The 16,191-nt window shown below is 45.1% G+C and overlaps 1 protein-coding gene across 1 annotated transcript in view; it reads left to right on the top strand.

Moving 5' to 3' along the window:
• Positions 1 to 16,191, top strand: part of SCRN2 (secernin 2) — a 36,784-nt gene that overhangs the window by 17,857 nt on the left and 2,736 nt on the right. The window contains exon 2 of the mRNA XM_063458844.1: positions 14,931 to 15,102. Within this exon, the coding sequence (XP_063314914.1) occupies positions 14,931 to 15,102 (172 nt within the window). The remainder of the gene's footprint in view (positions 1 to 14,930; positions 15,103 to 16,191) is intronic.

Genomic DNA, 16,191 nt, shown 5'->3' with positions numbered 1-16,191 from the left:
TGTATGTGTGTGGGTGCTGTATGTCTGTGGTGCTGTATGTTTGTGGGTGCTGTGTATGTCTGTGGGTGCTGTATGTGTGTAGGTGCTGTGTATGTCTGTGGGTGGTGTATGTGTGTGGGTGCTGTATGTCTGTGGGTGCTGTATGTGTGTGGGTGCTGTATGTGTGTAGGTGCTGTATGTGTGTGGGTTCTGTGTATGTCTGTGGGTGCTGCATGTGTGTGGGTGCTGTATGTGTGTGGGTGCTGTATGTGTGTGGGTGCTGTGTATGTGTGTGGGTGCTGTAGTTGTGTGGGTGCTGTAGTTGTGTGGGTGCTGTATGTCTGTGGGTGCTGTATGTGGGTGCTGTATGTGTGTGCATGCTGTGTATGTCTGTGGGTGCTGTATGTCTTTAGGTGCTGTATGTGTGTAGGTGCTTTATGTGTGTGGGTGCTGTATGTGTGTGGGTGATTGTGGGGGTACATTACTCAATATCCCCCCTCCCTTCTTACTTTATGTGGGGAGGGGGGATTCTTGTTCCTTGCTACATTCCCTGGTGGTCCAGTGGAGGTGGGGGCAGATCAGTTAATATCCCCCCTCCCTTGTTACCTTATGCCTGGGAGGGGGGATCCTTGTTCTGCCATCCTTCCCTGGTGGTCCAGTGGTGAGTGAACTCTAGCCTGCGGGGCTAGAGTTCACTCTCGCGAGATCTGAGCGTTGCCGCGGCAACGCTCAGATCTCGCGAGAGGAACTCGGCGGAGCTGCTGGCAAGAGCTCCGCCGGTCCTCTCCTGCCTCCCTCACTGCCTGTGGGTCGGTGGGGAGGGAGGCTGAGAGCAGAGCCAGCGTTTGGATAGCGCCGGCTCTGCATGAGCCGACAGGGGGGATCCTGAGATCTCCCCTGCCGGTCTCAATACATAGGCGTGGCGCGGGGATTAGGGTGTGCCCAGGCACACCCGGCACACCCCGTGCGCACGCCTATGTACTTATCTTTGTGTCGGAGCAGCAAAGAAAGAGGGAAATGGAAGGGAAGTGCTGCCTATTATACTGGGACCTGAGCGGGGAGGGGCCTATGTTAATGTATGTTCATTATTTTTTCATTCTGTTTGTATTCTTTGCTGCTATTGGTGGACAGTAAAGAAAGGGATATGCAATACGAGCCTCCGTGTCTTGTTATAAAATCAAAGTTTAAAGGCACCACAGTCTAAAGGCCTCAAGGTATAAAAGGTAACACAGTTTTCAAGTGTAACACAGTTTTTAAAATATATCAGTCTTCAAAGGCACTGCAGTCTTCAAACGCACTGCAGTTTTCCAATGCACTGCAGTTTTCCAATGACTTGCGGTATTACATGCAACAGTAATAAATGCAAATTTAAATGAAACAGTTTTAAATGCCACACAGCTTAAATGCAACACAGCTTAACTGCTTCCTAGTAAAAGCACAACCGCGTAATGTACCACAATCTTAAAAATGAGGTACAGCTGTATAATGCACTAGTTTAAAGATATCAAAGCTTAAATGCATCACAGCATAAAAGCACAAGTGCATAATGTACTACAGTAAAACAGGTAAATAAAGTAATAAAGATAAAAAAACATACATGTCCGTAAGTAAAGGGAGCAAATTGCTCACGTCCTAAGGGCTGTAGGACAGGAAAAAGACTGAGGACATTAGGGATGGAGCCTCCTTTTAAAACCTTGGTGGTTTTCCTGTCCTATCGGCTGTAAGGGGAGGAGCTAACCCATGTGTATATGCTGCCATGATTAGCCAGGAAATATATATATATATATATATATATAATTTGTATAATTTGATTAAAAATTGTTTTTATATATTATTTATATATAATTATACTATTTTATTAATTATATATTGGGGGACCTGACTGCCTGACAACCCGAACAGCAGTTCCAGATAATTACATTTCCAAGCCCTATATTTGAACCTGTAACTCACAAATCCCATAAAAACTGGACATGGGGGCATCATTGTACTTGTGGGACATCACAGCATACAAATATGTGTGTTTTATTGCAGTAAAAGCTAATCATATTATGAAATTCATAGTTAAAATGCCATGTAGAACTTGAAATTAAGTTCAATCAGAGGATCTCATATAGAGCATTTTATTGACTCAGTATGTGGTATTTTATAAAACACACATAACAACAGAACACAATTTATTTATTTTTGTCAGTCTTTCTTTTTATTGAGGCATAGTTTTATCAGACATTGTAATGGTGCAGATGTGACAATCAGGGCTGCCATCAGAAATTTTGGGGCCCCTGACACAGCTCAAGGTCTGGGCCCCCTGGCGCCTGCAACCGAGTCCCCCCCCCCCCCCCCCGAGTCCGCCCACAGGGATGCAGTGTCTGCAGGGCCGGTGCAAGGATTTTTGCCGCCCTAGGCAAAAGTAAAGTTTGCCGCCCCCCCATGTGACATCACAGTGCCCCACCCATATGATCTGCCATGTTAACTAACACAGTGCTGCAGTGCCGCCGTGTTTACAATAAAAGGCCTGCAGGGACAGGCTATAGACACCAGAACCACTACATTAAGCTGCAGTGGTTCTGGGGACTATAGTGTCCCTTTAATGTGAGGTAAATTAAAGATTAGTGCCACGAATAATATACTAGATTGCCTACTTACAACCAGATGAGGATGATGATGGGCTTCAGCTGCCGTCTGGCTCCACTGGTCTGGTGTAGAACAGGCTCTCTAGAAGGGGTTTGTAACTGTGGACACAAAAATCAATGCTCTGGGAGAACGGGAAGCAGCTCCATTTTTTGAGGGCCCTTTACACAGCTCAAGGTCTGGGTCCCAGGGTCCACCTTCATGTTCCACGAATGAGTTTGTTCACAGGGGTGTGTGGGGGGATGTCCTGATGTGTGTAAGGAATGCATTGTGTGAATCTGTGTTTGTATGTGTAAGGGCTGCAAGGTGAATTTGTGTATGTATGGGATGCAGTGTGTGTGTCTGTAAGGGATGCCCTGAGTGTGTGGAAGGGGTGCATTGTGTGTTGCTGTGTGTAAGGGATGCATTGCTTGTGTATGTGTGTCTGTGTGTAATGCATTGTGTGTTTTTCTGTGTGCAAGGGGTGCATTGTGTGTGTGTGTGATGGATGTCAATCTCTCCCCCTACCCCCTCCAATTTCCTTCTTCTTCCCCCCTCCAATTTCCTTCCTTCTCCCCCCTCCAATTTCCTTCCTTCTCCCCCCTCCAATTTCCTTCCTTCTCCCTCCCTCAAATTTCCTTCTCCCCCCTCCCTCAAATTTCCTTCCTCTCCCCCCTCCCTCAAATTTCCTTCCTCCCCCCCTCAAATTTCCTCCCTTCCTCTCCCCCCCTCAAATGTCCTCCCTTCCTCTCCCTTCCTCTCCCCCCTCAAATGTCCTCCCTTCCTCTCCCCCCTCAAATGTCCTCCCTTCCTCTCCCCCTCCCTCAAATTTCCTCCCTTCCTCTCCCCCCCTCAAATTTCCTCCCTTCCTCTCCCCCCTCAAATTCCTACCTCTCCCTCCCCTCCCTCAAATTTCCTTCCTCTCCCCCCCCAAATTTCCTACCTTCCTCTCCCCCCTCAAATGTCCTCCCTTCCTCTCCCCCCTCAAATGTCCTCCCTTCCTCTCCCCCCCTCAAATGTCCTCCCTTCCTCTCCCCCCTCAAATGTCCTCCCTTCCTCTCCCCCCTCAAATGTCCCCCCTTCCTCTCCCCCCCTCAAATGTCCTCCCTTCCTCTCCCCCCCTCAAATGTCCTCCCTTCCTCTCCCCCCCTCAAATGTCCTCCCTTCCTCTCCCCCCCTCAAATGTCCTCCCTTCCTCTCCCCCCCTCAAATGTCCTCCCTTCCTCTCCCCCTCCCTCAAATTTCCTCCCTTCCTCTCCCCCCTCAAATTCCTACCTCTCCCTCCCCCCCAATTTCCTCCCTTTCCCCCCCCCCACTCATTCATATTTCCTCCCTCCCCCCATTCATATTTCCTCCCTCCCCCCCTCAAATTTCCTCCCTTCCCTCTCCCCCCCACTCATTCAAATCCCCCCCCTCCCTCAAATTTCCTCCCTCTCCCCCCCACTCATTCATATTTCCTCCCTCCCCCTCCCTCAAATTTCCTCCCTTCCCTCTCCCCCCCACCCCCACCCCCACTCACTCAAATTTCCTGACACCCGGCGGGCGCGCGAGGGAGCACTCTCCTCTGAGTGCTTCCGCTTCAGCTCCCTCGCGCGCCGCGTACTGATGCCGGAGCCGGAAGATGACGTCATCTTCCGGCTCCGGCATCAGTACGGTGCGCGAGGGAGCTGAAGAGGAAGCACTCAGAGGAGAGTGCTCCCTCGCGCGCCCGCCGGGTGTCAGCAGGGCCAGCCTCTGGGGGGCCCTGAGGTGACCGGCTGCTGGGCCCCCCAGGAGAAGAGGCTGGCCCAGTGGGAACATACCGGGTCGCAGGGCCCCCTGCGACCCGGTATGTTCCCACTGAATGTGGGGCCCGGACGACCTGAGCAGTCCGGGCCCCCCAGGACCGCCAGGCCCATGACAACCGTTGCGGTTGTCATGCCCTGATGGCGGCCCTGGTGACAATCTTAAAACAAGCAATAGTATAGTTTTACATGAGCAATAACTTGTGCATTAGGTTAAGATCAATTAACCTTGAATATATAGTCACTAAACGAATAGATAAGCCTCTTATTTTTTCTGTAAAATAAAACAAACTAGAATTAGTCAACATAGAGTAGACAATTATTAAAACAAGAAAGTTAACACTGATATATATATCAGAGTAATTCCCCTAGGAGGCCTCCCGAAAGGTGAGTGAGTGAGAGAGAAGAGCAATATCACTTGAGTAAAGTTTTAGCGCACAGATAGTAAAAAAACAAGGGAAAGGGTTAAACCACCAGACATGGAGTATCCCCAACTTGCTGTGTGGAGATGGTAAAGGTGAGTAAACCCGAGCTTTATACTCCAGACTCATCCTATACCCTCTGTGTGTAAAACCAAATCCCATATCATAGAAGAAATCTGCAGGTCCAAAAGGAGGGATAACGGGGCATATGGAGATCGCTGACCGCGGCAGTGCAACCCTGGGTTGGGAGAGCTGCCGTCTCTCCCGCCCGATGCACACCAGGCTGCACGGTCTAGCAAGGAGTAAATAAGCCTTGCTTAGGTCTTTTATTACCCCACGGCATGTCCTCCGTTGTTCGGAGCAGGTGTGTAGGCAATGCCAGCTTGAATCTCAGTCGATAGGGCTGTAAGAAGCCATTATTGTCAGGATTTTGTGGGAGCTTGTGCAAGACACGTCTCTGCACCATGATGGTCAGGCCCCGCCCCCAAAAAAACACATTTTAGTGGAGAATAATGCTATCTTGGGGTTCTGCAGACATTTATAAACCACTTGACCTTTGAGCTCATAAATTAATATGATATCTACAAAACCCCTAAATGGCATTATTTTCCAATCGTACATTGTTCATCATTATGTTTATATACAGTTAAGTCTGGAAATATTTGGATACTGACAGAAGTTTTGTTATTTCGGCTGTTTTTACGAAAATAAATTCACGTTACAGTTAAATAATTAATACGGGCTTAAAGTGCAGTCTCTCAGCTTTAATTTGAGGGTAAAAGGGTTTAGGAATTACAGCCCCCAAAGGTAATTGGACTATTGCCTCAAAAGCTGTTTCATGGACAGGTGTGGTGTATTCCTTCATTATTTCTTCACCAATTAATCAGGTCAAAGTTCTGGAGTTAATTCCAGGTGTGGCATTTAATTTGGAAGCTGTTGCTGGGAACCCACAACATGTAGCCAAAAGAGCTCTCAATGTAAGACAAATAGGCCATCCTTAGGTTGCAAAACAAATCCATCAGAGAGATAGCTGGAACATTAGAAATGGCCAGATCAACAGTTTGGTACATTTTGAGAAATAAAAGAATGCACTTGTGAGCTCTGCAACACTAAAAGGCCTGGACGTCCATGGAAAACAGCAGTGGTGGATGATCGTAGAATCCTTTCCATGGACATCCGCCTGCTACACATATAAAGCACTAAACATAGGCCCTATTGGGAGCTGAGTGGCTGGGGTCACACCGTTTTACCTAAAATAAAGTTGTCAGTTACCGTATTTGATAGCATACAAATGTACAATGCATCAGAAAGTATATATATATATATATATAAAGGGACCTGCGCGTCCAATTTTGTGATACTGAAGGACCTGTGAGTCCTATGCTTTACTCCATTACTAAAAGAAAAACTAAAGCTCAATAATAAATTTACAAAAAAAAGAATCCTTTCCATGGTAAAGAAAAACCCCTTCACAATATTCAGCCAAGTGAAGAGCACACAGTGGAGGCAGTGTGATGGCATGGGCATGCATGGCTTCCAATGGCACTGGGTCACTAGTGTTTATTGACGATGTGACAGAAGACAGAAGCAGTGGGATGGATTCTGCAGTGTATAGGGAAATATTGTCTACTCAGATTTAGCCAAATTCAGCAAAATGTATTTCATGTTGCTTCACTTTACAGATGGACAATGACCCAAAATACACTGCAAAACCAACCCAGGAGGTTTTTTTTAAATTCTTTATTTTTGCTGTGCAGGTGGGTACAAGGAATCAACAGACGCCACAACAGCGTATTGCAAGATATACATTGGCATAACAGTGGCATGAGAGTCAGCACATTTTTATAATTTTAACAAGCTTGGTTAAACAGTTGTGTCGTCAGCGTGAAATTAAATAAAATGCAGCAAGATAACTGTCGCTCAACATGTCTAAATCGGCATTTGTGCTAGGCATACGTGTGAAAAACAAAATAGTGAGCTGATTTTTGTCGTTAAGACATGAGTTAAAGTCATTATCAATAACAGATTTCTGTAAGCTTAATTAAGTTTATCCACCAAGGAGCAGCAGAGCGTCAGACATACCTGCAAGCTCAGACATTTTAGTTAGAATAAGCAGAAAGATAGAGAACTTATAACACCTACCACATCACAATGCAAACTTTTACAATTGCACACATTTTTAAAAGGCCATAAACCAGGGTTAGTAACATTGACTATATAATCTATTTGGGTGATCCTGTGTATGCAATATTTGGTAGGTTAGCATGAACTGTACTAAGGGTGCTAGTTAGTCGGATGATCGTGCATAGTGTCATATCAGTCTGCCATCTTGTTGCGGGTGTCCCCATTTACCCTATACTAGAGGTCGGCAAGCTTTCGGCATAGGTCTCCGAGGCTGTGTGCGGTGAGGCTTTGCTGGGGCTGGGCAGTCCTTTGTCCGGGGGCTTTCTCCGCCGATTGCGGACGCTTGAGAGGAAGAGTGCTGGCGCCTGAGGGGCAATCCATCGCCACGCGTTGCTTTGCTCTCTGCCTTCGTCCCCTTCTGGAGGCAGCCCTGGGGGCTCGCTGTGGGTACTTACACAGTTGCCGCCGGGTAGCTGGTCGGACCCATGATGCTATTGCTTGGACCGCTTGTTTAAAGGGCCGAACCTTATGATGGAGTTGTGACCATAAGCTGGAGCAGAGTCGGTCAAAGAACTCCTGGGTGCGTCTGGGTGGAGTGGCAAGGGTGCTGCTTGTACGATGGTTCGCCATCTTTCTCTCTTTTGCTGTGTGCTTGTCTTTGCTGTGTTGTGGCTGCATCAGGCCACGTGTAGTGAGGCTGGGCTCGTCCGCCATCTTGGGCGCCGCCGCTTCCATTCTGCTTGGAAGTTCAGTGGCGTCTGCTATGATGTCTCGGCTTGTTGTTTCTCGGGCTGGTGGGGACCGGGATATCCCCCACCGGTCCGGGGGGGGGGGAAGCAGAGCGTGAGTGTCCCCTCCTCAGCCTGAGTACCGGGAGAGCATCCGTCTCTCCACGGCTCCCACCCGTGCAGGCCGTGGGTTGTGATGTGGGCTTTTCCGCCCAGAGAGCCCCGAATCGGGTATCTCTGGACTCAGCATTCCCTCCTGGATATGAGGGTGGTTGTCCGTTGCCGGCACGATCCGGTCCCCCCAACCAGGAGTTTTTTATGGCAAACAAGTGTAATATTCTGCAATGGCCAAGTCAATCACCTGATCTCAACCTGATTGAGCATGCATTTCACTTGCTGAAGACACAACTTAAGGGAGTAAGATCCAAAGTCATTGCCTGCAAAGGATTCTTGATAAAGTCTTAAAAACTTACATTTTAATTATGCTTGTGTTAAATTGTCCAGTTGCATTAGATGCATTAAATTGTCCAGTTGTATTTAAATGGTTACAACTCCTAAATGTTTCATACAATATTATAGTTTAACCCCTTGAATTAAAGTTGAAAGTCTGTACTTCGAGTGCATCTTGGTTGTTTCATTTCAAATCCATTGTGGTGGCGTTCACAGCAAAAATTATGAAAATTGTGTCAGTGTCCAAATATTTTCAGACCTAACTGCATATATATTTTATATGTATTAAGGCCTTTTGGCCTGTAATTGTGGGAGGGGCGTATGACACACCCCCTTCCCTACTTAAGGGACACCCCTTACCTGGCTCCATACCGTTCGAGGTCACTTTGCATGAGGATCCACTTCCGGTTTCTCTCACGGCGCCATTTTGGTTTTTCAGAACCCACGATTTTCGCCACGTGTAGTTGTGTCCAGGAATCTTGTTGAAGGTCTTTTCCGCTCGTCCAGCTTCTCGTGACTCCGGTCTTCGTCACAGATAACGTCCCAGGGACTCCTAAACTGTAAGTCCGACGCCTGGATCATTCCCACGGCATCCCGTTTTCAAACGGGTCCTCACTTTACGGCTCTCCTGCTTTACGGCCAGGTCGCAAATCAACGTTGTTCCCATTTCGGTTTAAACTTTTCGTGCCATAATCTTTTCGGTATGTTACTACCGTATAGTACTCATGTTTCCTAACAACCATTTCGTTTCATTTCATTTCACTTTACCGTCCGCACTCATTCGTGCTGCCTTCCGTTCGGTTGTTTCAATCTTTATACAGATGTCTTTCGCCTAGGTCTGTCACAAGGTTTTGACGAACGACACTGTTCTTTCTATTCATTCTAATCATGCTTTTGGCAGTTTTGCTCAGTTATGCACAAATTTGTTTCACATCTTTCATATGGCAAACTCCATTTCGGTTTTATATTAAACCAAATTCGGTTCATCTACCCTTCATGTACTGTCATAAATTCATTTAAATCAGTTCATACTTTCAATACTTATTTTATACGATCCTAGGTTTCTATCTTGTTAGTTTTTCTCATGTATATTGTTTAGATGATTATAGTTATTTTTAAATTACTACAATGCAGATATTACATGTATATTACAGAGATGATTTAGCCTACGATTACGGCTTATTTCTAAGGGTATTATGGAGATCATGCTTTTATTACAACCATGTACATTACAATTACGTGGCACTTACAATTTTCAGGCCATTCTTGTCATACTCATACGACATACCACGAGTATACAAGAACACGGTCCTATCTTCCACAAGGATTTCGGGTTGAATCACACACATTGGTTCAACCACTCATACGTCACGTTACGACAACATTTCATGTTTCAGCATATTGTCATTTCACATAATTTTTTCAACCTCACCCAAATCATTCCATTTTCAGTTACTGCCCAGCACATATATATTCAATGCATGATCCAATTCCATCCCTCCCTTCACCATTGACTACTCCAAACCCTAGCATTTACTCGGATCATTTAGTGACATGCATATCATCTGGTCACCTTCTGTAGCCACACAATACACGGCCAAGCCCCTGCTGCCAGGTTCAGACTCAGCATATCACTAATCAGGGGCCAGTCATGTCACTACCATACTCATAGACCTTTTACACCTCCCGCACATACTGGTAGAATCCCAAACCCTAGCCTATACAGACTACACAGTTCTCACAGGATCTATTCTCACTCTATCACATTTTGTTTCTACCCATTTAGGTTTATCCAGGTTTTGTAATACCTGTTGAATCTCAATACTATATACATACTACCAGGTACGTAAGCCTGCTCATGTTGTAGTTCACATACGTTTCCATTTCTCCCTGGGCCATAGAGTACTGGCAATTTAGGGGTATAGGCCAAAATAGGTATCTCCCTTCTTGGCATTCTGCCTATTGTTTAGTGGTCCGCGAGGCCAACACCCCGCCTCAACGTTTCGGAGGCAAACTCCCATCGGGCCACACGTGAGTTAGCCGCCCCGCAAAATTATAGAGAGGGCCTCACCTGTCACTCCCCCTGTTTTTCTTTTACTATCACCGAGAGGCCTACAATTCCTGCCACTACGACGGGTGGCCTCAATATCCTCTCGCGCCAACGCATAGATAGAGCCTCTCATAGCCACTTGGCAACTAGCAGGGCCTCACCTGTCACCAAACAAGATAAATTTTTCGCCTTTCCGGCCTAGTTAGCCTGCCAGTACAACCCCTGGGTTTCCATACACTAACCATAATATTTTGGCATTTAGTATGTCTCAAGAAGGGGTAGAGGATTTCTCCCTACCGGGCACTCTGGCTAGAGCAAACACTCCATCACAGGGAGGAGAGGTGGCTAGTCCAGCATCATTCAGGTCATGGACAATCCCTCGCATAACCAACGAACTCAGGAGACGGCAAATCCCATTCCCCGCAACAGCAAGGAAAGCGGAACTCTACAAGTTACTGCACACCTCAACCGATAACATTGATGCCGGGGAAGGGACTAGCCAGTCTAACCCGGGAGATATAAACGGCATGCTCTCGTCCCTCATGGCGTCCATGAGCAAGGTCAACTCCAGGCTGGAGAAACTCGAATCGGTCACCACAGGCCTTACCATGTCTGGGCCGGCCGCTGCGACCCCTCCAGCACTGGTCGAGATGCAATCAGTTTCTCCAGCCACCACCTCTGACGATCAAGAGGTTAACCCTGCCCATATGATACCTGAGCACCTCAAAAAAGATATCCTGGAAGATAAAGATATCAACTTGGCTTCACTGCTGATTGCCTCCCAGGATGTGGTGGAACATAAGACTTACGCTTATGACGATATTTCTGTGGTGGTCAAATCTAGGGATGCCAGCTTAAATAGGAAACTGACTATCCCTGAATTTGTGTTGGCGTTTGGCATTTATTGTGCAGTATATCCCCACAAGCGTGAGGAGTTTGATTTGTATATGCACAAGCTGGTGGACCTGGGCAACAAATATGGTGGGTCAGCTTTCTATGATTACCATAGATCCTTTTCTGCTAAAGTGTCTGGCGCTTTCTCCCAGTACGGGACAAGGTCCAACTGGAGCAAGATTGATACGGTCTTTTTTTGCAAACACTTTGCAGGTCTAAGAACGCCGGCTTGTGCATACTGCTCCTCCATGGCTCATACGGCTAATTTCTGTCCAACCACTGCGAACGAACCTACCCCCTCGCAGGGCGCTAGTTCCGCTGGTACTACAGAAAAAACACCCAAAGACAAACTGGGACGGCCTATCAAGTTTCTGGGCAAGTCCCAGATATGTAATAATTTTAATGTCAGATCATGTAATTACAGTGGATGTCGGTTATTGCATATATGTTTAAAATGTTTCAGGGCACATGCTAAAACCATGTGTCCTAATAAAATGTATCCTAAACAATACTTAACGTCGATAAACATTTCTATACTTACGACATTACTGTCACATCATCCATCTAGACATTTGGTAGAATTCATTATCTCGGGTCTATCAGAAGGATTCCACACAGGTATCATACACATGCCTTCCGGAATCCTGGAATGTCCTAATTTACAATCCGCCCAGCAAAACCCTACAGCTGTTGCAACACTCATAGCCCAGGAAGTCACAGAGGGTTTCCTATTGGGGCCTTTCCAGTCCCCTCCTTTCACCACATGGCGGACAAACCCCATCGCTTTTGTCACGGGGAAATCTTCCCACAAACAGAGACTTATCATCGATCTATCGGCACCACACACCTCCGCCACTCCTAGTCTGAACTCCCTCATACCCTCTGAGGAATTTTCACTGCAATATTCCACCATAGATCACGCCATTACGGCTATCATGCAGGTAGGGGTCGGAGCATGGCTCAGTAAGACCGATATCACAAATGCTTTCAAATTACTGCATATCCACCCTACACTGTGGCACCTACATGGCATCAAGTGGGCCAGGAACTACTACTTTTTCTCACGTTTAACTTTTGGTTCCAATAGTAGTCCGGCCATATTCAACGTATTAGCCGAAACCCTATGCTGGTTATTACTAAATATAGCCATATGCCCTACAGTAATACATTATCTGGATGATTTCTTACTGGTCGAGGAGAATAATTCCCCTCCCAGTAGCCTCAAAGAAACCATCAGTCTATTCGAACAGTTGGGTGTCCCAGTCTCCCCCACCAAGACCGAAGGACCAGATACCTTCATCACATTCCTGGGTATCATACTAGACTCACATCAAGGTAGAAAACATTCTTACCAACATAAATCTCTACATACAACTTGGTACTTGCAACCGCAAAGAACTACAGTCTCTGCTGGGGTCACTAAATTTTGCTATGCGCATCATACCTCAAGGCCGTGCTTTCATCTCACGACTTCTTTACATGTTCCCACTTTTTCGACATGATGCACACAGGTTATCCCTGGATACCCAAGCCACGGCAGACCTACTCATGTGGAGAAACTTTTTAACCACCTGGAATAGTAAAAGTATGTTCCTCCCTAAATTGTCTGACTCCTCACCTACCATTTGGTCAGACACGACGTCTACCACAGGTTTCACAGCAATTTTTGGGAACGAATGGCTTTGGGGCAGCTGGCCTTCAGAGGTTCAGGACCTGGAGGGTTTTTCCACTACCTCAGCTCTGTTTGAGATATATCCCATCGTGGCGGCTGCCGTGGCATGGGGGCATTTATGGGCGAATTCGTCAGTACGTTGTTACTCAGACAACCAAGCAACTTGTCACATTATTAACAAAGGCTGATCCAAATCACTGACTATTATGAGATTCCTGAGGAAACTCACTTGGTTGGCTGCATGTCATAATTTCTTCTTGTATTGTGTTCATGTTCCAGGTGTATGTAACACGGCTGCTGACAATTTGTCTCGTTTTAAATTCCAGGCTTTTCGTCAAATACTCCCGTCAGCCGCACTCACAGCCACGGCCACTCCACTATTCCACCATCTAGTAATGGACTAGACGCTATCATGCAACATAGCAGAACATTGTCCCAATTAGCACTGTCTACTAATACCCGGAGAACTTACGACAGAGCTTTCATTTTATTTAAAAGATTCCTTTTGGAACACAACATCTTACAACCTTTCATCATGAAATCTTTGTTGGGGTATGCTTCTTTTTGCCACCTCAAACTCAAACTATCATACAACACAATCAAACTATATCTGACAGGCATCCAACATCACATGCTAACTTTACAACCAAACAACTCGAGTTTCATGTCCTCCTACCAAGTTAAGAACATCCTTAGGGGTATTCAGAGTTCCGAACCTCCACGTATGGCCCAGAGGCTACCTATAGATTTTCATATCTTTAAAGACTTATCCCACTTACTAGATTTAAAGCCCTTTGCCAACAGCACAAATCTTGTCATTAAAACCGCAATATACGTAGCCTTTTATGGTTTCTTGAGACCGAGAGAATTCACCGCCATCAACACGACACAGTCTACTCACATCCTGCTTCATTCACACTTAACAAAACACATGGCCTATTATATCCTGACTCTGCCTCACTCCAAAACCAGTCAACATGCACCTCCAGTGGAGGTAAAGTACTATCCTACTCACAACAGGTGGTGCCCCGTCAAACTACTGGACTCATATACCCAGTATAGCAACGCACCACCCTCTCAACCACTTTTCAGTCTACAGGGTTCGGTACTCACTACTACCACCTTTATGACCCACGTCAGGTCTTTACTAACACAGCTGGGCCTCAAATCAGCTAACAATTCGGGCCACTCCTTCCGCATAGGAGCGGGCTCCACAGCATCCAGTGCAAACATCCCAGTTCGTGTTATCAAGTCACTGGGGCGCTGGAAATCATCTGCTTACTCTCGATACATACCTAACCCTGTACAAGAAGTAAGACATGCTTTTCAAGACATGTCTGGTTAATGTATATATATTGCTGGTATGTAATAAATTTAATTTTCTATTTTTGCCCTCTTTATTTACAGGCCTACCTCATCGTCGGTTCCGGCACACCCCAACCGACTTGCTCTTTTAATACCAACCTACACTAATTAGTGTTTTGTTTCCTCTGTACTATCATGAGCCCTTAACACAAATATATATATATATATATATATATATATATATACATATATATATATATATATATATATATATATATATATATATATCAAAACAGGGAGCTGCATTCACCTGAACATGCATAAATGAGGTGCTGCTGGGACCAATTCATAAATATATATATATATATATATATATATATATATATTTATTTATTTACTTTTAATATATATTTTTTTTGGAAGTCTAGGCCATCTCCTTGGTTTTGCACTCATTCCAGTGCCCTATTTAGCCTTGTACTGCAGAGAGCCCCAGATGGATTTTTTCCCCCCAAGTGGGTTAATGTCATAAGCAGACATTAGGCTGTTAGAGTAGGACCTGTCAAAGATGGGGTACATTGACATTGTGGCAGGCTTATGCAATGTATGATCATATAATGTAACTAATTCTATTTTTGTCTAGATTAGGTGTTTTTAAAAAAAATTTAATAAACTAATAAAATCTGTTTTTATAGTTGCTGTTTAGTGGATGAGTAAGTGTGCTGGATCGTGTCATATATTATATGTATTTGTTTAGGAAAGGCACACAAAGAAGATGTTTCTTCTACACCAGCGGCTTTGAACTATAACTTTCATCATGCATTTGGACATATGTATGTTTATCTAAAACATGTATTGCTGGCATAAGGAAGCCAGGTTTTGAATTTACAGGTATTCCTTTTTTATTTTTCACAGCACTATGTCCTTCACCTTGTATCCCAACTCTTGTGACTGCTTTGTGTCACTGCCTCCAGCCTCACTTTCTCCTGTTGTTATCTTTGGAAAGAACTCAGATCGATATCGTGAGGAAGTTCAGGAGGTGGTGTATTTCCCTTCCGCTACGCATGTTCCGGGGTCAAAAGTGATGGTGAGCACTGAGAGAGCTTTGTTGTTTTTGGAAATAATTAATTTGCATCCCTACATGGGAGGCAATAACTTCAACCAGTCAGCCACAAATTCACTAAGGCAGTATCAGATCGAACAGGCATTAGAGGAAACCACCATAAAGATGGGGAGAGAGGTGCCTTTGATGGGTAGTAACTGTGCGAGAATGGACTGTAATCTGAATTTTCAGTAAGATTTTGGTGCAGATACCAATTTGTATATTGAAAAGTATTATGAATAATTTGTTTCTTTTGAGGATCTAGGGAATTAATAGATGGTTGCCAGATCTGAAACTCCTTGTCAACTATTCCTTACAGTGGTAGAAGTAACACAGAGAGGTCCCTTGTGCAAAAATGTATTTGAAACCCCTTCCTATCGCAAGGGTGGCCAAAAGGAAGATCCCCATCTGTTGTACAATTCCCACGATGTTTTGTTAGCTGGGGATCTACCATTTCACATCCTTGCAGGTTTGTATTTGGCACTGAGCAGTGATTCTGTATTTGAATGTATGTTTTTGTATGGAGTATGTGAGTAAATGTAGGGGTGTGTTTGTATTTAGTGTTGGCGTGCATTTGTGTGTAGTGTTGGTTTTTGATGCAGAGGTTTGTTTATATATAGAATTGGTGTTTTAATGCAGATGTGTGTTTGTATGTTGTGTTAAAATTTGAATGCAGTGTTGACATTTGAATGAGGGGTGTATTTGGGTGTAGTGTTGGCATTTGAATGCTGAGATGTATGCACATATACACATACACTGCCATACACACATGCAGATAAGCATACACATAGATACACACACACACAAACGGATACAAATAATGACACACATACAGATGCACAGGCACATGCAGATACACAGACACACCGATACAAACACTGACACATACAGATCCAGACTCTCTGATACACACACTGCCACAAATGAAGATACGCAGATAACACTGCCACACATATACACAAATACTGCCACACATGCAGATTCAGACAAACAGATACACCACTGACAAAAAAAACTGACACAGATATAAACACTGACATGCATGCAGATACAGACACACATACAGATACACAG

This window comes from Pelobates fuscus, chromosome 6 (genome assembly GCF_036172605.1).
Source record: "Pelobates fuscus isolate aPelFus1 chromosome 6, aPelFus1.pri, whole genome shotgun sequence".
Taxonomy (NCBI): domain Eukaryota; kingdom Metazoa; phylum Chordata; class Amphibia; order Anura; family Pelobatidae; genus Pelobates; species Pelobates fuscus.
This window is presented reverse-complemented; position numbering and strand designations above follow the sequence as displayed.